The sequence below is a fragment of the Corvus hawaiiensis genome, chromosome 10 (assembly GCF_020740725.1).
Source record: "Corvus hawaiiensis isolate bCorHaw1 chromosome 10, bCorHaw1.pri.cur, whole genome shotgun sequence".
NCBI classification, from domain to species: domain Eukaryota; kingdom Metazoa; phylum Chordata; class Aves; order Passeriformes; family Corvidae; genus Corvus; species Corvus hawaiiensis.
In genome coordinates, this window is record NC_063222.1 from 17,227,020 (window position 1) to 17,251,925 (window position 24,906).

The window sequence follows — 24,906 nt, forward strand, 5'->3', positions numbered from 1 at the left end:
ATTTCAGGAATCATCCCATTACGTTCATCAGTCAATCACCGCCCTCTAGAGGTGGCCACACTGTGCGTGGGGCTGAGCTGGGTTTGCGGCGAATGAACCATCCCAAAGCCAAAGCGATCCTGCAGGAAGCGGGAGGAAGGTGTTGGCTGGTTTGAATAGATCCAGGTACGCTTGTGGGTACAAAGGACTGAGCGCTGATTCCCAGCTCCTCCGTTATTCCTCCCCTCTCCACCTGTGAGGTCACCCAACTGGCAGCATTTTGCCTTCATGCATTTTGCGGTAGTGCTACTGCAGAGACTAGAGAAACATGTAGAATGACAGAGAACTGTATGACACAACAACAATAAAAAGCAGTAAAAGTAACTGCCAGACTAAACTCTGGTTACAGCTTATTTTTTTCTGAAGCAATGTGCATAAGCTAAACTGGTGGCACAGCTGCAGGAATTGATTGTGCCGACATGAGCTGGATGTGCTGGGATGAGAAAAGCAGCAAGCCTTTCTGTACAACTACACTCTCACATTACTTTCCCTTGTCTGAAACAGCTAGGAAGGTTTAAAGAGAAGAATACAAAGAGTGATGAATAGTAAGTAACCCACCACATTATCAAGTGATGAATGTACTGCTCCTGCAAACACCCTGTTTGAATAGGCGAGTATTTAAGGAGAAACTGCTCCGTACAGAGGCAGCACAAGATCCCAGAAGCAGGAACAGCACATGGCCAGGTTTCCCCAGACACATCCTTCCTCTTTTTTTTCAGCTGGAAATTCTGTCTAGGTGGAATTTAGCCATCTTCTACATTTTCTTCTGACAGACTGTCTGGGTGTGCTGGTTTGCCTGCATATGGAGGGATTCTGCAGGTAACCACACATGTGCACAGGCCACCTGTGCATGTGCAGCCCCGTACCTGAACATCTACTTCTGTTGGCAGCATTTAATCAAAATAGAGCAGATGCCCAGGATCCCAGCAACCATTTCACTTCAAATATTACCCTGGGATTCAGGAGAGCTATGTTCTGTTACAGAATCACAGCATGGTGGAGCTTGGAAGGGGCCTCTGGAGATTGATTAGTCCAACACCCCTCCTCAAAGCAGGGTCAACAGAAGCAACTTTTTGCAAGTGCTCTCCACAACCTCTCTAGGCAGTCTGTTTGTTCTTCAGTCACTGCCACAGTGAAAAAACCCATGAAAAATCTGATATTTAAATGCAATTTCTTGTATTCAGTTTGTGCCCCTTGCATCTTCTACTGCACACCACTGAAAAGACTCTCGTCTGTCTTTTACTTCCCCATCAGGTGTTTATATGCATTGATAAGATCAACTCTGCTATACAACCCCAGATCTCTCACCCTCTGCTCACCTGTGACAGATGCTCCAAGATGTGGCCCTCCCAGTATGCCCACACCTCTCTTGTATGGGAAGCTCAGCACCCCATGTGTGCACACACTCACTCAGCCAAGGCTGTTGGCCTTCTTTGCTGCAAGGTCACTACTGGTTCATGGTCAATGCACCCATCAGGACCCACAGGTCTTTTCTAAAAGCTGTTTTCCAGACATTCAGCCCTCAGCTTGTGTAGGTGCATGGGCTTAGTCTCAGCTCCCCTTCTGCCTTGACTAGCTGGCCTTGGATTCAGCTCTCTGGACCTTGCTGTCCACGGTGTTGATGCCACTGATCTCTTTTGTAAAGCAATTTCAAACTTTGGTTATGTGATATAGGTGTCACTTCATTTTTTCTTCACAGGTAAATATCTTATTCTCTGTTAATGTGTGGCTCCTCATATTGACAACATTCACTTCCATGTGGGCTTTTACAGCAGTCACTGTCCTGCTGCTCAGGTGCCTCAAATTGTATTTAATTTATGATTTCTTTTGGAACTTATGCACACATTATTATACTGCACTACGAGTCCAGAAACTGAGACAGAAAACTGAGCACTGTATGATATCCTATGGCCAAGGCCTATAAGTCCTGTTCAGAATATTATGGCATGAAAAATGTCCTCTCATCTTACCAGCTTTTTTCCCCTCTGTGGCCGCTGTATTCTAGACAAAAAGTGAGGGAGAAGCCCCAGTTTTAATCCCATATAGAGTGCAGGGCAGTGAACATTATCCAGTTCCTTCTGCATGGAACTGAGCAATTTGTGCTTAATTAAAACTGAGACTGACAATTTCAGAAAACTCAAGGTCCTAGCACTGCCAGCTTATTCCTGCTGTGTATTTCCTTGTCCACCTCTGCACTGTGCCAGCCACACAGTCAGACCTTTTCTCTCTGCAGGCCAAGGTTTGTCTTTCATGAGGGTCTCTGGGTTCCTTCATGGGTTTTTCTATCCTGGTCAAAGTTAGAGTGTCCATGCCCTTTGGAAATAAACAATGATTCATATATTTTCACAACACCTTTAGGGGCAAAGAAGCACAATGATCCCCTACCAAATTTCAAAGCCCAGCTCTAGAAGAGCAGGTTTGTCCCAGCTCCTCAGCATAGCTCTTCCCCTGGTCACACGCAGTGGGAAGCAGGCTCGTGCCATGCAGCAGTAAGTCCCTGTGACTACAGGCAATGCTGCTGGCATGCTAACCCGCTGCATAAATCACCAGAGATCCACGTGAGCCATGTAATCCTCTGGGCTGCAGTTACTCACACCAAGCTGGACGATGTCCAAAAGCCACACACTGCCCTCCCTGCAACGTGGCTGCTCCCCAGAGCCTGTTTGGTGCCTCTCCCTACCTGTATCTGTGTCTTCACCTCCACAGGGGGCCTCCACATCTTATACAAGGACATTAGCAGAGGAGACAAACCCACCTTCCTTGCACTTGCCTGGCTCATTAATCCCAGGTGTGAATCCATGGAATTGTGTGTGGAAGGAGGTTGGCCCTCCACCTCCACAAGGGCAGACACACTGCATTTGTGCTTACTTTACAATTACACTTGGAACCATGGAGGAAGAATATAACATAGTTTCTTATGTAACCATATATTTACTTTGGTTATGTGCGGCTTCAAGACAAATCTAAAATGGTGCTGGACCGTGCTGCTGCCCTCAAAAGAAGTTTGTCAGCAGAGTAACAATAATGTTCTGCTCCTGAAAATGATGTGCTGGGCTTTATGATCAGCTTTTAGGTTTGAATGCTTTTGTTCCACTTTGATATTTGAGCCCTCCCCTCAAAGCGAATCCTTCGAGTGTGGTCATGGCTCTCCAAGCAATGGTCATGGGAGGACAGAGACAAAGCACAAAAAAAAGATGCTGACGGCATCTGAAAATGATTTGCAATCTCAGCCGCAGGAGCTCAGTCGTACTAACACAGTTATTTATATACTGGGGACAGCTTTTCTCATGTTCTTCTATAAATTTCTTGTTGGAATTATTAGGCATCCAAAATACATTCGGAACTAACCAACCAAAGGAGTGAGACAGAGCAGGTAATACTGACTAAGCACACCAAGCCCTGTCTCACAGCCCCAAATCAAGCACATTGCCACCAAGCACACAACTACAGTGACCAGTCAGAGAGCATCTGGAGCTGGGCTACTGAGCTAAACCATGCAACATAATCTGGGGTGTTGCAGCATAAGAGGATCCTTCTGGGATCTGAAGCATCCACACTCCCCACTCCCCACAGCCCAGCCTTGCCACAGCAAAGCCTGGTTGTCTTTGAGAAAAAAATGGCATTGGGAGAGTGTGGAAGCTTTGCACATCAGATGTGCTTAAGGTAAACATAGAAGAAGTGGGTGAACTTTTTGCAAATACTGCAATAAAATTACAACTAATGAAAGTACAAGATAAATAATACAAGGAGCATTTTAAACACAAAAAAAGTGAGGCAGGCTACTAAGGCTGCTGCTGAAAGAGTAACAGACCCAGCACACTGCCACAGATAACTCATCTCTGCTCAGCCCATGGGGCAGAAGCCCTGCCCTGGGTGGTGCCATGTCTGGCTGCACATAGACATTCCTGGGCATACAGCAATGCCACTGGTGTTAAGTCCTGCTCCTACAGAATGCTCAGAGAGCTACAATGCTTTCAGGAGCAGGGAGTACCTGTTTCATGGAGAGATTAATTTAGTTCTCAGTAGACCAAATAAACAACCAACAGCCAGAAAAAACAGCCAGCTACTAGCTGTCCCTAGTTCTTCCCATCCCAGACAAGGGACTGGCTTCTATTCAGGCAGGTTATAAGTGGAATAACTGCTCACCACTCAGTACCTTGATAGCAGAGAGTGCTGTCATTGCACTGAGGTCAGCAGAGTGACACCAGTACAAACAAGACCAAAGCCTGACTGCAGAGATGGAATGGAGAAAAGGCAACGGAGAAAGTGCCTCTTCAAGGCACTTATCACACAACTGAAACACCTCAATCCTGCCCTTCTTCCACCTCTTTTTTCCACCTGGTCCCGTAAGTTCCTTGGACCAAAGGGGATTCGCCCCCCTCCCCTCCATCTCAAGCAGGTCCCCCACTCTCCTGCCACACGAAGAACTCAATATAACCAGCGCCACCCTGAGGAGCAGCCAGGGTTAATGGACTGGAGCCCTCCCTTCTCCTGCTGCTTGCCCAGGCTCTGAAGCCTCTGGGCAGCCAGGCAGACAATCCAGAGACTCTCTAGGTTGTTTTCTGGGGGCCATGGGAAGCACAGTGTCAGAAAGAGCTGTCTGAGCCGTGCAGCCCCACGGTTAGAGAGGAGAAACCTCAGCCCAGGGCTGACAGTGACTGATGACTGTAGGTGCTGCGAGAATTCTGTTCCTCACGTTACCCAAATGTCAGGGGGTTACAGTGATGTTATTAAAGCACCACAGAAGTGCAAAGATCTGTGTAAACTGAGAGGATAATCACTATGCAGGCAGAGCAGAAGCTGTTTGACAGTGTTGAAATTATGTTCTTTGGTAGCCCTCTGACTTGACACGTGACTTGATACACTAAAAACACCCATATTGTGTTTTGATGTTCTGTGTCCATGACAATTGCTTTTCCTGCAGCAGACAATGATTTGTAAAATAACTTTTCTTATTCCCAAATCACTCAAAACTTTGCAAATTGTTTTCCACGAACTAGAAGTGGTTTAGAAATAACCTTGGCTCAGGGAATGGCTCTGTTATGGGGCTTTTGCTGCCATGACATCCAGCTGGGGGAAGACAGTTATTTCTGAATTACTCTATTTTTACATTAATATCTCTTTTAGAGCAAAACAGCAGCAGAAGCAGTATTATTTCCATTGTGTGCTCTGAAATAGGACAGATTCCTAGGAGCCACAACTTATTACCCTCCCATCATAGTCATCCCTGGTCATTTCATGAGGAATTATATCCACTGTCTCCCCAGTCCCAAGCCCTGAGATCACTGTGGGGGTGCAGGAGCAAACCCCTTTCTCCTCTGTACTGGGAACTGCCAGCAGAAACACAGATCCCACTTCACAACAGACAGCCTTGCATGGCCAAAACCCTGCAGCCCAATATCATAGAACAGTTTTGGTTTAACTGGGCCTTAAAGGTTATCTAATTCCAAGCTCCCTGACATGGGTAGAGGAAAAGGGAAACCCATCTATGCATGGGCTCGAATCTCAGCTTTCCAGTTATGAGCTAAATGTGCTGATGGACTGCACTACAGAGGCTCCATAGTTAAATTATCTTCATAATAAAAAATAATTCTCCTACCTAAAATAAAACTACTTTCTGAAAAGCATTGATTCTAAGTAGTAGAAATATCACATAGACCAAGGGGCCTTTATCATGACATTATAAATGTTCAAAACTACAAGGAATCCTCCTTTCCCAGAGACCCATCAGCAACTTCCCCATCTGCAAACTGACCAGCTCAGATTGAGACCTATGACACCTCTGAATCAAGGATTAGATCCCCACATTTTCAAAGCTCTTGTTCCAGTAGCAAAGACACAATTTTGGTGTCTTCTGAGTGTACTGAGGACCCAAGCACTAATATGCCTCAATCATTTCACTGGGCTCTTCACATTTCAGGAGATCAAATGTGCAATCCTAAGATTCCCAGAGAAATTAAAGAAGCGGTTTAATGGATCACTTAAAATTTTAAAATATTTATAATTAAAAGAGAAATCCAACATCTTATTGAGGGGGGAGCAGAAAGAGGGGAAGGGAAAAAGTAAACAAATGAGAAGAGGCACCAAACTCTACTCCAAGTACACACAGTGGAAAATGCAGGTCAGTGCCAGCAGCCTAATAATCCAAATTCTCTTTCTATGCACTGACCTCTTCTGAGGAAAGGAAAGAATTTAAAGGAACATAAATGATAACTGTACATATTCTGGAAGCCAACCTAAAAGTGCTGCCAGGAAAAATCATCCTTCTCCTTACAGAGCCATTAACACATTCCCTTCCACCGGGGCAGCAGAGGTCCCACCTGCAGAGGGAGGGGAGAGAGGGAATGCTCCTTACCTGCCACACACAGTCAGTCCTCAGCATAGCAGAAGGATGAGCATCAAATCTGAGTGGCAGAGATGGGTTTCAGGGCTGGCAGGATCAATGTGCATGTCTCAAAAAACCCCTGTAACACACTGAGCATTGGCAGGGGCAGGCACTGCAGCTTTCTGGAGAGCGTGGGAGTGCAACCAGCACTACACCTCCAGGAGTCCCCAGCAGACACGGTGCAAGACACTTGCTCCTTCCCCTCCCAGAGTGAACAGCAAGAACTGCTTTGGGTGCTGCCCTCCAAAGAGTTGGAACTAAGGAAATTATCCTAAATGCTTTTTTAAAAAAATGACGAGTTTCATCCCTTTTACATGCTCCAGATGGCTGTAATAGCAACAACAATTCACCAAAATACCAGCAGTTAGATCCACCAATAGCATAATTCTGTACAGGGCTTATTTTCCTTTGTTCTTCATGCAGCTAAGTGCCCACACACATCAGTGCATTATACTTCTCCTTTCATGCTGTTCAATACCTCTCCTTGGTCCCAGTGAAATGGAAGTCCTGCTCATTTTGCACACCCACTTCATACCAGCTTTGTTTAGGTACTTTTTCTGGCCAGCTTACATATTGATTGGGTCCGACTTGCACAAAGAGGATTGCAAAATCTGCCCCCAAAATTTCCAGTGGAGGATGTTCTTGCCTACCCCAAATTTGCATTTGGCCCACCTGCCACAGTTGTTGCAGGGTTGAGGTAGTGTCAGTACTATGAGCAGTGAACTAAATGTTCTTCAGAGGGGATGAAAATCCTGAGAAATTCACGAAAATCAGTGGAGATATTCCAGATGAGGGAGGTATATGGCTCAACAAAAATAATGAAACAGAAAACATCCACAGATGCAGGAGAAGTTGTCCAGACAGTTAAGCTACCCTGGCTTAGCCTGCCAGGAGCACAGCCCTTAACACCCATGCAAAAACCTTCTGCACTGCAGCTTTAGCCATGACACTTCTCTCCCTGTCACTGGCCCCAAACCGCTCACTTTGCTGGCTCCTGCTGACTTGCTCTGGGGGAAACTTAACCCCTGAAATTACCTAAAAAATGCATTTGGGGGATGCTCAGGAGAGATACCCTGAGGGCTGCTGTGAGTGACTCCAGAGCAAGTCCCTGTCTGGCTCAGAGGGATCACTGCCAGGGGACACTTGGGGCAGGAACACTGAGGTGATCCTGCTGGACACATAAGCACAGGGTGAAGAATAAACTAGAAAAATAAGTAAAAGGTTTCTTGTATCTCAGAGTATTATTTTGGTGTTATAGCTTCTCTGTCCTTGGTAGCATTTACTTTGGTGTAACTGAAATGAAAACGTGGCTCAGGAAGATTAGAGGACTCTGAAACCAGCTGAAAACAGAGAAAACACTACTTTACTCCGCCAGCTTAAGCTGCTTTCCATGGAGCACGTATCCTGAAAGTGGGAACAAATCACTGTACAGAGCTGCAGAGATTTTCATGATGATTTTAAATCAACTAAATTTCCAACAGCTGAGATTTTGGGCAATAAACTTGGCTGGAGCTGAGCCAACCTAAGTTAGGCTGGGATCCTGCCCTACAAGTTCCTGAAAGTGTCTGTGCTGAGTGTGACAGGGAAGATGCTGAGGGGACAGAGGCTGAAATTAGGCCAATAGATCCAAGCACAAAACAGATTTGGCTGCAGCTGCAAAAGAAAGGATGCATGAAGTAGGGCATTTAACCATCAGCCCTCTCTGGACAAGAGCACCTGGGCTAGAGAGGTGAGCTGGGCTCTCACATCTCCTCTGGGAATAAACATCTCCATTTAATGTACACACTTTGCTCACATTTGAGAACATTAATTCAGCACAAAAAAGAAAAATCACCAGCTGTGTGCTGCTGAAACCAGGCCCTTTGGCTACCTCAGGGAGTTTACTAGGTCTGTATAAATAAACATGGAAGACTTCACTGTGGCAGTTTAACAAAGTGCTAGAATCCCTTCTGAAATCTTTATGAGGTGAAAATTAGTAAGCAACCTCTGAAAAACCAACTGACATTTTTCAATTTATGAGGCTTCCCATCTCACAATGTCTATTATTTTACACAAAGATTTTAGTTTAAAAACTGCCTCTCTGAGCTATGCTGAGATGGGAAGAATGCTGAGATCCTGGGCTGACATCCCAGGAACCGCAGGAGGTTGCCTGGTATTCACAGTCGAATTTTCTAATAAGGTGGTGCACATTTCCAAAATGTCACTGCACAAGTGGCCATTGGTGGGGTTATTTTAAGGCAGCAGTTCAGGAAGGCACTTCTTGTGCCTGTTTCTGAATTGACAGACATGCATGCCTTGAACTTTCTTAAGGCCCTGCTGTGAAGAGAGACTTTAATGGCAAAGACAGCTCCAGGATCACTTACTGGAAGAGATTTTTATCACTTGATTTTCATCTCTTTGTACTGGTGTCAATTAGAAAAACAAAAATTTCTGAAATTCAAGGAGTTAGTCCTGGACAAAAGCGGACTGAAGCCTGAACTGAGCCATATAAAGCAGCTTCTGCCTTACAGCAGTGGCATTTTCCATGGATAATCTGCACTAGAATAGCTGGAAACAACCATTTTCTATCTCCCTTTCCAACATCACGTCCCTCAAAGGGACAGCTTTGAGGCAGTTCCATTAAAAGTGCAGCCAGCCAAGTTGTGGGGTATCATGATCAGTGTTTATAGTGCCAGGCAGTGATCTGAAAGGCATGTCCAAAGAATCTCCTCTGATCCTTACTTCAAGGCTCTGAAAGGAACATACTTTCATCCCACCATCCCTTACATCCTCTCTCTGGGAATCTGACTCACTTCCTTGGGTTTTGTCTTTCTCTCTCTTCCCTGAACATTTTTTAAGTTAGACTAAATGCTCATGAAGTTGCTGCTGTGGGGGATTGATTTCCTTTTCCCAACTAGAACTGTGCAAGATCCTTCATCCACTGCTGGTAAGTCTTTGACAGAGATGCCCATGGAGATCAAAACATTTATGTTCCCTAAGTACAAGGTAGAAAATCCAGGGAACCTTGAGGTATCTGCTGTTGTTCCTTAAGACACATTGGAAATAACATTATTTCTTTTTTTCTCCATCACTCACTATTTCATCATCCCTTCCTCACTGCTCATCTTCTGTAGGAACATTTTGTGACGGACTTTGTCACAGACTAAGGGTGCTGCAAACAAATCAGACCAGCTCAGCCTCCTTTAATTATTATTTTCCAGCACAGAAAAGGCCAATCATTTTCATTTATGAAAGAAAGTGCTTTAAAATTCCCTCTGGTGCTTTTGTCATCTGTATAAGTGTGGACTTTAACTGCCCTCTACTATGGAAAACAAACCAACAAACAAATCAGAAACAGTGAAATTGTAGCTTGTTACATATTCTCCTACTCATGGAAATGACTACAGGAGATGGACTTTGGAGAACGAGAAACAGAGTCCCACCTACACTCAAATACTGCAAGTGCAGAGTCACAATTGGTGTGGAAAGGATGTGGCAGCAGAGGAGCAGAACTCCTTCAGATATCCCTCACACTCCCTGCCCTTGCCTTGCCACCAGGCACATTTCTTCTTGGTTGATTTAAATTCTACCTTTTTTATTCCCCTTAAAATGAGCTTCCTGTCTCCCCCTATCTCTGTGTCTACTGCATTTCAGTGAAATTTTACTTTGTTATATTCCCACAAGAAATTTAACAAAGGAGTCTGGAGAGTGGACAGCAAAAATAATACACTGGAAAGCAAAACAAAAGCAGCAGGGACCATGCAAAGGGAGACACTAGAACTATTTTAATTCCCTTTCTACTAACAGAAATCTCCTGCTTCTGTTGTTATTTCTTTTCTTTTGTGCTGGAGAAAAACTAACATGTGAAGAAAGAGCAATGCCTCCTGGCACACTTCAAAATTCCCTCTTACTGGCAAGTGAGGATTGAAAAATCCCTGTGAAAGCTGCTAAGAACTGACAGCTGCCCTGCTCAGAACTTCTGAGCACCCCATCTCTAATGAAGATATTCACTTTCTTTAGAGCTGGAGAGGTTAAACTGCCTCAGCAAAGGAGCCCTTCTTCTGGAACAGATTTCACAAAGGATTGGAGAACAGGAGGCTTGGGAGTCCCCAGGTTCATTGCAGGGGCAGAGGGTGCTTCACCTCATGCAAGGTGGCGGGTTTGTTACCTTACAGTCCCTCCTCCTCCATTCAGGTATTCCTACATCTGCCTGACAATCCTACAGAGGCAGGCCAAGTGCCACAGAAGCCACTAGGACACTTTCATGAAGAACTGTCTGAAAAAGGGAATTTCTGATCTGTGGGAAGTTCCAGCATTCTGAAATTTCCTTTTCTTCCACATACAAATGAGAGGCCAAAATTCCATGGTCTGTGTGGAATGGATCTCCTGGAGAGGAAGAGGGGGAAGGAATGGAGAAGATTAAGAAACTTTGTTTGTAGGGAAAAAAATAAAACCCTGTTGATACTGTATCAGTGAACTTTTCAACTTCCATGGGGACCAAACCAGACCCCAGAGAAGACTCTCAAAGTCTGCAGCTCAGAATGTGGGAGAGATGCATGAAAAACAAGCAAACAACTAATGATCAGTCAGAAACCCCCTGATAAAGAACTTATTTTCAAACTGGTTATACATTTCAAACAATTCACATAAATTCAATATTTGAAGACAGCTATACAACTGCTCAGAGAGTCCAGCAAAGGATTTAGGTATGGTTTTCAATTTCAGAATATGTGTCCCCACTGAAAATATTTACTCAAGCATGTACAGTTGGAGGTTCATTTAATTATTTTCCTGGACTAGTTCCTATTCATTCTTAACCCAGGAACGTTATTTTTACATTTGATACAACACCCTACTGATTTCTAAGCAAGTTTCACTCTCAATTTCAGTCAGCTCTGGGTCTGCTATTTAATTTTTTAACCAAAATCTGTTGGCCTGTGGTATCTCAAGTCAGCCCTTTAAAGTTACATCAATAAAGGTACTTATCTTTCGTTGAAACAGAACATCTGGAGTTTTCCTTAATCATTGCTGTCAAGAATCTGCAGCATTCCCTTTTACACGACCCATGAAATTTTGGGATGCTCATGGGCATAGCAATATGCATGTTCCTGACAATCCTGACTCCCACCTTCCTCTTTTTTATCATATCAAATGGCTAAAGCTGCTCAAAGAAAATTTTGGCATTTTTAACTTGAGGAAAAAAAGCTTTGTGCAATGATCTAGAAAGGACAGACAACAAGTAGAAGACAGTTTGCTACCAATAATTAGGTATTCCAAGGTATTAAGGAATGATTATGGAAAATTTCAGATGAAGGTGACAAGATGGCATGTCTGGCCAGATGACACTGAGGTGAAGTGATGCACACAGGAAGAAACAATCTTAAATACTTCTACTTTGTCTGCATAGCAAAGGGCTTTGAGCTGACTATTCCTGATCCAAAATGAGGACCAAGAGGGGGTTTGGCAGAGGCTGGTGCTCAAAATGATTGGTTCCAATATAACAGCTTGGGATCTTGAATTGAAAATGACAGGAAATATGCTTAAAACCCAGAAAGGACCTCTTTTCAACCAGAGTGTATTTTAACAGTGGAACTCCTCACCAAATTACACTCAAGATGCCAAAAGCTTACACAGATTCAAAAACAAAGTCACCAAAAGGAAAATCCCTCAAGGACTATTAAGCACAAAATATTGTGTCTGGTTCTAAAATCCCTCAGCCACAAATTGTTGGAGGCTGGGAGAATATTTGAAGGAAGTGTCAAATATGCTTGCAGGACTGGCCACTGTCAGAGTGAGTATCCTGAGTGAGACAGGCACCTGGTCTGACCTGGTGTGACTGCTCCTGCACTTCTATACCACATTTTCCTGTTGCCTTGTTCTCAGAAAAATCTAAGAAATAAATCACTGAAACAATCATTTACATTCAACACACACCCCATATTTTGTTCAATAGACAGAGTTGGCATGGGAAAATTCAACACAAAGACTTAAAGTTTAGTAAATTCATAAACAACCAAAGAAAGGGAAATGCTGAATGTTTACAAGTTAAATAAAAAATTATTTGGAGTTCAAGTGGATAGCACATATCAACAATTTAGGGTAATACACAATACAGCAATTACATAACTGAAGAAACTGAAGAAATTCAGAGATAATCTTAAAATTTAAAGAAACTCAAATACACTGACACATGAAAATACATACATATTATGCATCCATACATAGGGTGGTGACATTTGCAATGTTTCCCACAGCCTAAAGGGCTCTAGTGCTTTTAGAGATATCCTTTGCAGTTAAAATACAGAACCCTAGTAAACCTACTAATATTCCTCCACTTGGTTGGAATTTCTTGTGTGCACATATACATGCAATGTCTTTCTTTGAGAGGCCGACATCAATTAAATTTAACTGCTTCCCCTGTGGACTTAAATCAAGATGCTAAGTTAATATATTGCTATATATAGCCTGTTTATAAGTCATTCTTCTTCAGCAGTGGCACCTTTTCCATGTAGTTTAGAATAGAAGCTGCCCTTGTTCTCTAGCACAACCTCTACCATGAAATCATCAGAAGAAAGTCATTACATTTAGCAGGCACCTCCCTTGTTTAATGGTGTATAAATGTCTTGGTGCCAGTCCTGTGCTTGGCATATAAGGAAAGGTTAAATACATTAAACATCTGCAGCCCAACTAAACGCCAGTGAAATGCTACAGGACATATGATAACCACAGACAAGCACAGGAGAAATGGAAACACTAATGATGGAAGGGCACTGCTTAGGATAATTTCTAGTCATAGAAAGATGCTTTAAAAGTAACTGCAGGGAAAATTATGTTGGAAATATTTCCTAATGGGGAGACCTAGCAGGCTGTGGAATAATCACCCAAGGGAGGGGAAAGAAGTCCTTTTGACTGAGTCATTTCTTTCTGGACTGGGAACACAGTATTAAGCACACTGCAGGGAAAAAATGTCCTGGCAGACAGAAAGATTACCAGCTCTACTGCTCAGAAGCCTAAGACATTTCTGTTCTCAACAGTAGCAGTTTTATTCAGAACAAAACCAAGCTCATAAAAACTTTTTTAATTGTGCATGAAGAGATAAGTGACTTCTGTAGTCTTCCCTTCTCTTTCTCAAATTTAATTTATTTACATGCATTTATGGCTCTTTCTTAAACTGTATTTCCAGAAGAGAGGTTTCCAGAGCTGCAGTCATGTAGTGCCTTTGTTCATCTGATGCTGTGTGGCAAGAACAGATGCAGCTTTATCAGGAACAGGTCCTGATCAGGCTCTGGCCAAGCATGACTCGTTTAATGTGACAGATATAGAATGAAAGGAGAGTGAGAAGGGAGGAATAACAAGTGCCAGGGAAAGATTAGATTCTCCACACATTTCTGCATTTATTGACCTTTTCTTCTTCGCTATACCATTAGTTACCCAGATTTACAGCTCGAGATGGCAGGAGAGCTGTCAGGTGCACTGCTTAGGTCACTGGTGATGTTATGAACTCTACTGGAAACTGATTTCATTAAACAAAACTATGTGGCTTGGCATTTGATATAGCAAATATCTAACTGACATTTTTAGTTGCTCTTCATACAATTTCTTTGTAATTAGTGAGATCTTTTTAATAGCTTGTTAGGGACTTCAAAATTTAAAAAATTGCATGTGGGGTACCAACAGCTGGTATACAGCATCCCTCCCTGATGAAAAGTCAGTGTATGTGAGAGCAGTCTGGCATCACTGTACATAAATCTGTAGACCAATCTGCAGAGAAGCAATATTTTATACAGAAGTTTCTTGAAAGCTCACTTGGATGGTTTTCTTTCAGCACCCTCTACATCAAATATTCTGTCATAAATTGGACTTGAGTTGGAATTTACTCATGAATAAAATACCACCTCTGGGACTTAATCCAGAGAGAAAGTAAAGAGCCTAACCCAGATCACTGCTGGCCAGCAGAAAGAGTTCAACATGAAGGACACCAGTCTGAAATTATGCAATAGTCTACAAGAGGGCAAGCAGGATTTCATAACCTTTAGACCCACATTTCTGAAGGCAAAAATCTGTACTATGTTTAAAGCACATGCAGGTCTGCATCTTTTATGCTGAGGTCTGAAGCCAGGCTGTTACTGTGTGTTTGCTTCACTCATTACTGTCATGGTTTCAACCAGCCAAGAACAAAGCACCACACAGTCACTCTCTTACTCCCTGATCCCACTGAGGGGAAAAGAGAATTGAAAGGATTAAAGTAAAAAAAATGGTGAGCTCAGATCAATTTAACAATTGAATAATAACAATAAATCTTAATGAAAAGGAAATTAACAAAATGAGAGAAAACAACCCCCAGGAAAACAAGTGATACAAATGAAAACAACTGCTTACCATCGACAGACCAGTTCCCAGCCAGTCCTTGAGCAGCCTCGCCTGACCCCGACCTTCTCTCTAGTTTCTTGCTGAGCATGATGTCAGATGGTCTGGAATACCCCTTGGGTCAGCTGGGGTCACCTGGCCCAGCTCTGTCCCCTCCCAGCTTTCTGTGCACCCCCAGTCCCTCACTGCTGGGGTGAGATGAAGAAAAGGCCTTGGCTCTGCGTAAGTGCTGCTCAGCAATAACTAAAACATCCCTGGAATTCTCAACACTTTCCAGCACAGATCCAAAACACAGCCCCACACCAGCTACTGTGAAGAAAATTAACAATACCTTAGCCAAAACCAGCTCAACTACATCAGTTGAAGCAAAGCAATTCCAGTGATACACAAGATCCCCACCATTAGATCTGGGTAAGAGTTTGATCACTGTTCAACTGTAGCATGAGGGAGCCATCCACACATTCATCCATCTTGTTAGAACACTTTCAGGCTAAAGCATATGTCTTCTAAGAAACCCTTCTTGCCCCTCCTCAAACCAGGTAATGCTTTACAAAGGCAAGCAGTTGGAGGAAAACAATTGCTGTTCATGTTCATGACATAAATCCAGCATTCAGCATCCTGACCTCAGTGCAAAGAGGGGTCAACGCCGTGGGAATCAATACAGCAACTTTGACTGAGGCAAATCTGATCTGAACGAGATCAGGCTGGCCTGGTTTATCTCCCTTCTATCAGCTGGAGGCAAAGACTTTGGTAGGCATAAAACCCAGCCTGGTCCCTGATTCCACAGGAGCAGGGACTAATCCCAAGAGAAAGTGGGTATTGGAAAGCTGCCCCTCTTTGCACTGACTTAGTGGCTCAGTGCAGCTGCAGCAGAACCTCATCCATCAGGGCTGCTAAGGGATCCTCTGCACCAGCCCACTTGTCCCTGGAAGGGATCCCTGGTTGGTGTCTTCTAGACTTTAGTTAGAAGGGTGAAGTATCATTTGTCATCTTCAAAGAGTTAAATGTAAGACCAGCCACTAGCTCTGCACTCAGGTCTGTTTAACTTTAATCTCTGCATCTGTGTAATGTGGCTGTCACGTTTTAGCACCATGAGAAGAGCTAAGTCTAAGCTCTGGGACTCTTGCTGCTGATGACAGTTCCATGCAGATCATTTTCCTCATGCCACATGACCTGGCTGGCTTTGGCACATCCTGTCTAACTGCTGCTGAGTGAAGAGGAAATATTTGCCTTGAGCCTGAGCACTAAACACCTCCTCTGTGGTTAGGAGAGATGCAGCTTTCTCCATGGTGGGGTGGTGATCAGACTGAGCCGTTACCTCCATTTTCCACCTTTGCAGCAGTAATTGCTTTCCCTTGTGCCCCTCACTGGACAAACAAGCTAAGGAACTATTCTGGGAACAGCGAGGACTTTTGAACACTGTGTAACGTGAGCACACTGGCTTTTGGAAAAGGAGCTGGCTCAGCAGATGTGCAGGTGGGGGTAGTTTGCTATCCCACCCTTAGGTGAGAAATTAATTGCTCTGTGTACCCTCTTTGCCATGTATTCAGCTGGCAGGCCCTAGACCACGGCATTCGTGTGGGGTCATCCAGTTCTGGGCTTGTTTGTGCCCTAATATTTCACACCTATGCTTCTGTACTTCACAGGAATATTCCTCGCAGGGCAGAACATGCTCCTGTGCCTCTACTAAAGGACAATGACTTGAATGGACAGCATAAATTTTATTTCTTGGGCAGAAAACTGAAGGTGACAAGCCAATTTTGCTTGCATGAGAGATGCAGAAGAGCAAAATGCCAATGAGAAGCTAAGCCACCCACCGTAGTCCCAAAACAGGCCACAGCCTTACCATGTCAAGAAACTGCATAAACAGAACAGAAAAACCCTGCCATTTAATACCTCAATTAATTAAATGAAATTCTCATTATTCTCATAAATCCTCAGTCAAAGGATCTGGGCACAGTCAAGTTAACGTAACTGTACATTAAGCTGATTGTAGCATTTCCTGTTGTGCACTCTTATTATATGTCTTAGCTGGCACAAATCCTTCAAGTCACTGGCACTCCCCCCGTGATGCACTACAAGATGTTTAACTGATGCTAAAGAAAGAAATGCTGAAATTTTGGTATACAGAGGGGATTGATATAAAAGTAAAGCCTGACAGAATGAGTTCAAGAATGAAGGAATGCTTAAAGCAATTCAAGGGAAAACACTAATTGGAGCTTAAAGTTGCAATCTGCTGTGGCAGGCAAATATCCCTATCATTATAAAGGCTAACAGGATTTTTTGTAGTATAATAACTTTGATAACTTTCTCAGAAGTGTTCTGCAATGATTTAAAATATTCCTCCCCTTCCTCAGTGAAAACAAACTTATTTTCACACTTACCAGCTTTAAGATTTGAAAAATTTAACCCAGCTCTTACTGTATTTAATTTTCACATGCCATGAAAAGAAAGAACCAAACAAACTCAACAAGTTGTGCCTATGGAAACCTTGCCATAGCATCTGCTTGGAAGTCAATAAGAATTGCTTGTACATCACAGAAGGTTGAAAGAAACTTCTGAAGACTTTATAGACTCCTAGAGTATCAGACCATCAGACCCCCAGCTGATCTCCACAGATGTTTACATTTTGCTAAGCCATCATCAGTTAACTTGTGTTAGGCTAAAGCAGAGACATCCACTTCTAATATGTACACATACTGGAGATAATCCAGCAGTTTTCTTGATAGAAATCCAAGGAAACCGTAAGAAATCTACTTTGTGCAGCTGCAATACCAATCTCACATCAGAGCCAATAAGTGGGTGACTTATACTACTTGCACATTTGCCTTTTTACAATCAGATGGCAAGAAAGAGCTCATTTTCCAGCCACCTGCAACAGAAGAACAAAGTTTTAGTTTCTAGTTTTCAGTGTTCCTTCCTTATCCATGAAGAGTCTGATCCAAGAGAAGGTTTGTCATGGAATCATGGAATCTTTGACTTCAGATGGCCCATGGATGGAAGGAAAAACCTTCAGGGATGGGGGAATAGATGGGGAATGGGAGAGAGGCAGGTAACAAATCCACACTGTGAAAAACTCTTACCCTTTTTGGAAGCAGATGGAAGAAAAAAGTGCAGGAGACAGTACATAACACAGAAGAGTTAATACAATCAAAAACGATTGTAAACTGCTCTAGACTTGACCAGCAACATCAGAGGGCTGTTGGTTTTTTTGGAGAAAGAGAGCTTCTACCAGCTGAGAGAGAAGATATAGATGGTAGAAATTGCAGAGATATTAGGAAGCAGAAAAAGAAGGGAATTTGAGCCTCAAGGCTGGGCAGAGGTACTGGTTAATACTGATCTTTGAAGTAGGAATACCTCCTTAGTCAAACAGCCACAGTGTGCTTTTTGAATGGAATGGAACAGAGGAATTAACACCTCCTATCATTCACACACACATGCAAAACATACTTTCAGTCATTAAAACATTCTGTTAGAATTAGAGGTAGGAAGCTCCAAACACAGGTAATATCAGGATTCCTTTCTAGGCAGAGTTCAGGTTTGCTTAAGATTGAGGTTTTTTGTCTGGTTATCACTGAAATTTTCAAGAACTCTGCCAGACCTGTACAGCAAAAATATAACTTACACTACCAGAGAAGTGTCAGCATTCTCTGTGTTGTACTCCAGAAGCTGAAGGGCTGTGATTTTATAAGAACCCTGCTGTTGAAAGACCACAGAGTAATCCACTGACATTTTGAGCTGCACTTAAACCTAATATATACTTTTAATACTACATTTATGTTCCATCATAAACTGACACTGAACAGAATAAGTCACTATTGCCACTGTGTCTGCACTTGAACTTCAAATGGAAAAGGCTCTACAATGTGGAGCCTTGCAATAGGCCCTTTTTCTATGCCAGTGTCTATCCAGGGTTTTGCAGCAGTGCCAGTCTCTCTAGTTTCTCACCACTTCCCTCTTCATTAGACTACAAAGCAAGTTGCCAGTAGGGCTTCTGGAAGCTTCAGCCTCTTTCCTTTCCCCAGTTACAGGAACCGGGGAATTCCCCAGTTACAGAGAGAGGATACACAACACCAGGGACTGCAGTGTCAAGAGAAACCCAGCCCTTGTTCAGACACCTTGTCAAAAAAGAAAGCTCCTGCTGCATTTCATGAGGATGATCAGACTCTCTCTTGGCTTTGTACAGCAGTTCTGCTGCCCTGGGAGTACTTGAATCCTGTTTTTGCTCTGTCTCATCTGCCCCATCGGCAGCTGCCAGGGCAGTTTGCTAGTCTGGTACCCAATGGGAACTCACATGATCAGAATTGAAAGAAACAACAGGGAAAGGTTGTGCAGAGCTGAGGAGACTTTGTATTTCTAGGACTGAACAGCCACAGAGACATCTTTCTTTCTTTGCTGCTTTTTTCAGGGTGCCCTTAACATGCTTCCTCACATGTGGATTTCATGGGCACCTTCTTAGATGTCACTTCTTTACAAATCTGTATATTTTTTAAAGACCTGAGGACTAAGTCAGGAACCACTCTCACTCTCCTAATTTCTCCCCAGATACACACCAAAAAATAGGCTGATGCACAAAGCAGCCTGCACTTTTCCATACACTCACGCTGGGGAACTGCATGAATTAGGCTGGTGTGAGTCCTCCCTCCCTTTGTGCAGAGTCAGGCCTCATTTCCTGGACCAGAAGCTGTCTTCTGCTTGTGCAACCATACCATGAGATCTTGTCTGACAAGCAGGGTTCTGGGACAATACAACAAATGAAGTACAACAATAAATATATGCTAGGTGCTCTAGCCACAGTAACAATTATGTATAAAATTAATAAAAAAGAGAGAGAGAGAGAGCACTAATCATCTTGTAAGGCTTCCTATACCTTATTGCTTAGTCATTCATCCTGAAGTGACAAAACAGATATTCCTAATTGAGACATAAAGATGATATTAATGCAGTACTATGGCCACTTCCATCATATGCAGAAAGGAACAAAACTACAAACATAGAAGAGGGCTGAAAAGCAGATTCAAGTGCTATTTCTAAAGAAATCAGAGCTATTCTCAGGATTGCTGTCATTCCTGTTAGTGTTTTCTGATGTTCATATTTCCATACTCCCAGCAGTTTTAGCCAGGGAACAGGGTTGCACTGAACAATGTCTACACACAGCTCTCAAAGAAAGATGGTCCCTGGACATGAACCTTATTCTCTTGACAAAGAGAAGCTGAGTGCTTCCTCACTTTACTTGCCAAAAGAGACAAATTATCACACCGACCATCACAAAGTCATGAAGGCAACAAGAAAAAAAGGTTAAAATATAAATAATAGCATAGGCCTGGAAAAGGAAGAAATTTCACAAGGGACAAGAGAATCATAGAGCAGATACAGGACCTAACAGAAGAACAGATTTGTCACATAAACCAAATGTGTTCCAAAAGACCCCCAATTTAATACTTTAAAAAATAGCAATATCCTCTTCATGGCTCACTGGTACTCCCTGAGGAATTTTGGAAAACATTCTAGTAAGACTTGCTTTGGCTGAGAATATCATTGGTTTGCTGGGATTTGATTTGATGTTTTCATCATTTTTTTCTTTTTGGTTTCTTGCTGTTTTGACTTGTGAGAATGAACACTTGTCTCAAAAACAGGATCTTGGTTACTGAGGAATCTGTTTATTTCAGGCCCTTTTTCCTAACTTGGTATCAGTTGGAACCACTCGCTGCTCTTGGTATTTTAGGGGTCTAATTTTAGGCCCTGGTTTTTCAGATATTGGCCAGAGGCCCCACTTGGTCTCTACACAGAAAAATTGTATTGGAAGATTTTCTTTTACGGCTGGTGCAGATCCAAAGCTTCTGAAGACATATGGATTTCTTTCCATTGAGTTCCATAGCTCCAGGTCTGGCCTCCTGCTTGTGACACCAGTTAGTCTGAGCATCTGTGAAGGGCCTGAAATGGATGTGAGGATCCGCCTCACTTCAGGCACTTGGTGAGTGAAGAGCTGCCTCTGCTCAGCTGCAATAAATCTAGTGTCCATGGCTGCACAAGCAGGTGGAATTTCTTCATGGACGGGGCTGTTAAACATTGGAATGGACTGCCCAGAGAGGTGGTGGAGTCACCACTCCTGGAAGTGTTCAAGAAATGACTGGACATGGCACTAAGTGCTGTGGTTTAGTTGACAAGGTGGTGTTTGATCGAAGATTGGACCCTGTTATCTCTGAGGACTTTTCCAGCCTAAATGACTCTGTAAAGGCAATTCCACTGCCATCAGGAGCCAGCATCCCAGCACATTCAGAGTGCAAAGAGCCAACACAACACAAAGAAAAGGGAAAAGCCTGATTCTAATCTTCTCCTGACAGACTTGTTGTGAAATCCATGCCAGCTCTCTGCACCCTGATTTAACTCATACCATCACTGGTACAAGTGTAGCAAGAAATCTCCAAGGGATGAGCTTTGCAGGAAAGGCTCTGCTCTTTGACAAGAACAAAACATTCCCATAATAAGCAGACATCATCTTCGCTATCAATGCCAAGTCTTAATCTCAGGAAAAAGATAACAGGGATGACTTCTCATCCAAAAAACCTCCCATGTCTCCCCAAGGCACTGATATGCTGCTGGAACTTCTCCACTGCTTCTCCCTCCACACAGTGTCTCAAGCTGCACAGCAGCACAGGTCAGCCCCTGGACATGCCAGTGCTTTCTGCTCTCACCACATCCACCCAACACAAGACTGAAGACAGATCTCTGGGGGCAGGTCAGGAGTCTCTCAGGGCTTTCTCCATGCATGAGCAGCACTCAGTGCACAGGGGTGGGCTTGGTTCGTGTTTGCCACACAAAATCTGAGAGCTGTTGGAAAGCAGAATTGTCTCCTCACTCAGGGGCTCGCACATGATGAATGTGGGATTGCACTGAGGCAGAAAGAAAAGGCACCTTTGGAGTGTTTTATCTACTTTAACTGCTGCTATTTTCTGGTTTTATCACAACCATCGTATTTCCTCTGTCAGGTTGATCGTCTGCTACATTTACTTTTTTTCCCTGCAAACAAGAGGCATGAGGACCACTGATAGCTAACAAGTGTTGGAAAGCAAAACACTGAAGGACCCTCTTATAACCAGAGGAAAAGAGATGGTAGAGAGGATTATTTGCACAGAACTCAGCTTGGGTTTTCAAACCAGCATTTACAGGTTTGGAAAGAGCCAAGAACAGAAACTTTAAAATAGTTATTAGGGGTTTTATGGAAACTGGATGAATGGATAGTTTAAATGGGAAGCCAAACAAATATAAAAAAAAAGATAATCTAAGCCTGGCAGGAGACCTGAGGATCTTGAATAATAAAGCTAAAAAAAGTAGGAAAATAAAGCTTTTGAAGTGTGACACAAAGCCTCTGGAGTCCAGGAAAAAATGTTTCTCAGTAGTAGAGATCCTGTGCTTGAGTCAAGGGACAACAATTACTAAGGTACTGCCCTATTAACACAAACTCTGCTGTCCTGTGCACTGCACTCTAACCACAGCAATACACTCAGATAAACCATCCACTAAGTACAAAGATGGCATCTGAGAGAGAAGCTGAAATCAGCCAACAACAACACCAAGTTATATCCACCGAGTGGCTTCTGCCACTTTGCTTTCTCTAGGAAGCCATGCATATGGATTTCAGTCCTCAGATGGCCACAGTGGTGCCTGTGCTAACCACAGCAACAGCCCTGCAGAGGTGACCTCATCTCACCTGGAGCTGCGGCTGCAGAGCAGCTGTAGCTGGACACCTCTCAAAACCAACCTACAATCTGTGGGGGAAATGGAAAGCTCCTTGCTCTCATCCGTTTTCTAGAAAATCAGACACTCCAAGTGATGCCTTAGGTTTTACATTTTTCAAATCCTGTACTGCTTAGTGTGTAACTCTGAAGTTTCATGTGGCCTGTTAACTACTGTTCTCTCATGCTGGTTAGACATAGCAAGCCTCTCTAGGTTTGCTCTTCAAGGACACCTTGATTGTCCCAGGCCACAAAATGTGTAAACTAAAAGCCTTTGAAGAGGGGGGGAAAACGTGGGGTAATTACATTGTTAACTGAAGTTAGAATTGGAGAATTAACCCTGATGTGCAAACAGACCAAACTTAAAAAGTGTGAAGAACCCATGACCCAGGGTCCATCTTGGGTGGAGCCCCTTATAGGCTTTACACTCCCAAAGTGGACCTTTGAAGGCCTTTCAAATGAATACCTACTTTTGTTCTCTTATTCTTGTCTAGCCTCTCTTTTTAGGTGGCCACATCAAGGCATCACAAGTAGTGACTGCGGCTTCTTTGTACCTGAACATCTGCAGCATAAATGATGCCATGGTCTTTTTGTAGACACAACTGTAGGAAATAAGCAGAGAGAACCAGATTCATGACAGAGATGATAATCCTTATGATGCAAACAGGTTTTATGCCAACCAAATTCCACCTCCTGTAGCGTTTCAAAAGCTTTTTACAAACCAGTAGTAGATGCAAAGTGAGTTTTGTTATTCTAATTAAATTAGTAATTAGGCAAGATAGCCTATTATGCTCTGAAAAATAGGGGAAACTGAGGCTGAAAGCAGTGAAGGAATCAGTGGGAACATCACAAATCAACCCAAAACTTCTGACTCATGTGCTTGTGCTCATTTGGCTAACTCTCCTTTCATGTAAGCCAATTCCTGGTTCTGACCTGATTGAAGCCAATGGTAAAACTTACATATATGTGAACAGAGCAAAGATCTGAAATTTGTCTGTCATCTGCACTTTATAGGTTAGTTCCTTTATAGATGGGGCAGATATTTCATTCTGCTCTGTGGTTCAGCCAGCTGGATGGTGCTATGTGTATTTAGGGCACAATGAGAAAAATAAATAGCAATTAAAAACCAAAAAAAATGTCAACCCTTTCTTCCATACGGAAGATTTTAGTATTTTTAATGGTAAAATTATTCTTCCACATTTATGGCACTTCCACAGAGAGAACAGTTGCTTGAAACCATTAGCAGCAGCAGCAGAGGCTGATCTGGTTCTTCCAGAGGTCTGCTCCACTAGCCTGGCAGCTCCCCACAGCCACAGGAGGCAGTGGCTCATGCCCATCTGTACCATGGGAGAGACAGTGCTGCACCCAGTTATCCCCTCTCTCATCTTCTGGCTTTACTTTGGCTTTTGACAGCAATTACATGCTTTAAGACTGTTTTAAACTATCAGCAGGTGACTACTCTTACTGATATCCTTGGGGGAAAAAAAAAGCAGCAAGAAAGTCTTAAAGTTCATACAAGCACAGGATGAAAGAAGTGGAGATCTGGTCCCATCTACATAACACCTGCAACAGAGGAAAGAAAGAGGGACCCCATATTTCATACAACTCACCTCTTCCCCAGGGCCTTCACTCTGTCAGTACAGAAACACTGATGGGTCAATCAGGGATTAGCTGCAAAAGGCTCTACACCTTCCCAATGAAAACTCAGCTATTTCATTCCAGCATATACATTGGTAAACACCACCACCACTTTGGCCATGGAACCCCAAAATGAGGGCAAATCCAGTGTCACTGCTTGCCCCAGCCATTCCAGAATAAAAAAAAGATGTCAAGGACAAAACTGCTTCACCTGTAAGGGATGCCAGCAGGACAGAAAGGGGAATGGATCCCTACTGCAGCCGAGAGTGTCTTGGCTAGACCCGATGAACGATCCTGGCGAACATGCTGTCTCCTGCTTTCACAGGTGAGGCGTCAGTCAGCACATTGCCTGGGTCTGCTCCAGATGTTATGTACAAACAGAACTCTCCCCACTACCTTTCTGCTCCTGTATACATTTGAGAGAACCACAAGCAACTTCACCTGGATCCAACTGACTGTGTCACCATGCCATGAGTAGAGCACATGCTTTATTCACCTCTGCAAAGGAACCAAGGCCCTGTGGGTCAGCAGGGTGGGGCTGGCAAAAATCAAGCTGAGGGAATTGTCACCTTAAAAGTTCTTCCACAAAAAGTGCCTTATCATCCCCCCCATTTCTAGATTCTCAGAGTGAGAACAGATGGGAACATCCTCCCTCTCCCCCAGGAGATTTTCAGTCATTGAACAGCTCAGGCTTCAACAAAGCAGGGTGCACATGTGCAAACATGACCACACAACACTCATGTCCAAATACTCCCAAACCCA

General features: G+C 43.4%; 1 protein-coding gene across 2 annotated transcripts in view; it reads right to left on the reverse strand.

Annotated features, from left to right (window-relative positions):
* OSTN (osteocrin) overlaps positions 1–24,906 on the reverse strand; it is a 50,800-nt gene that overhangs the window by 22,797 nt on the left and 3,097 nt on the right. Inside the window, exon 1 of one of the 2 annotated variants that reach the window (XM_048315083.1) lies at positions 6,395–6,670. The exons of the other annotated variant lie outside the window; for it this stretch is intronic. Within the exon in view, the coding sequence (XP_048171040.1) occupies positions 6,395–6,421 (27 nt within the window). The 5' untranslated portion in view covers positions 6,422–6,670. Of the gene's footprint in view, positions 1–6,394; positions 6,671–24,906 lie in introns of those variants that run through there. 2 annotated transcript variants of the gene reach the window in all.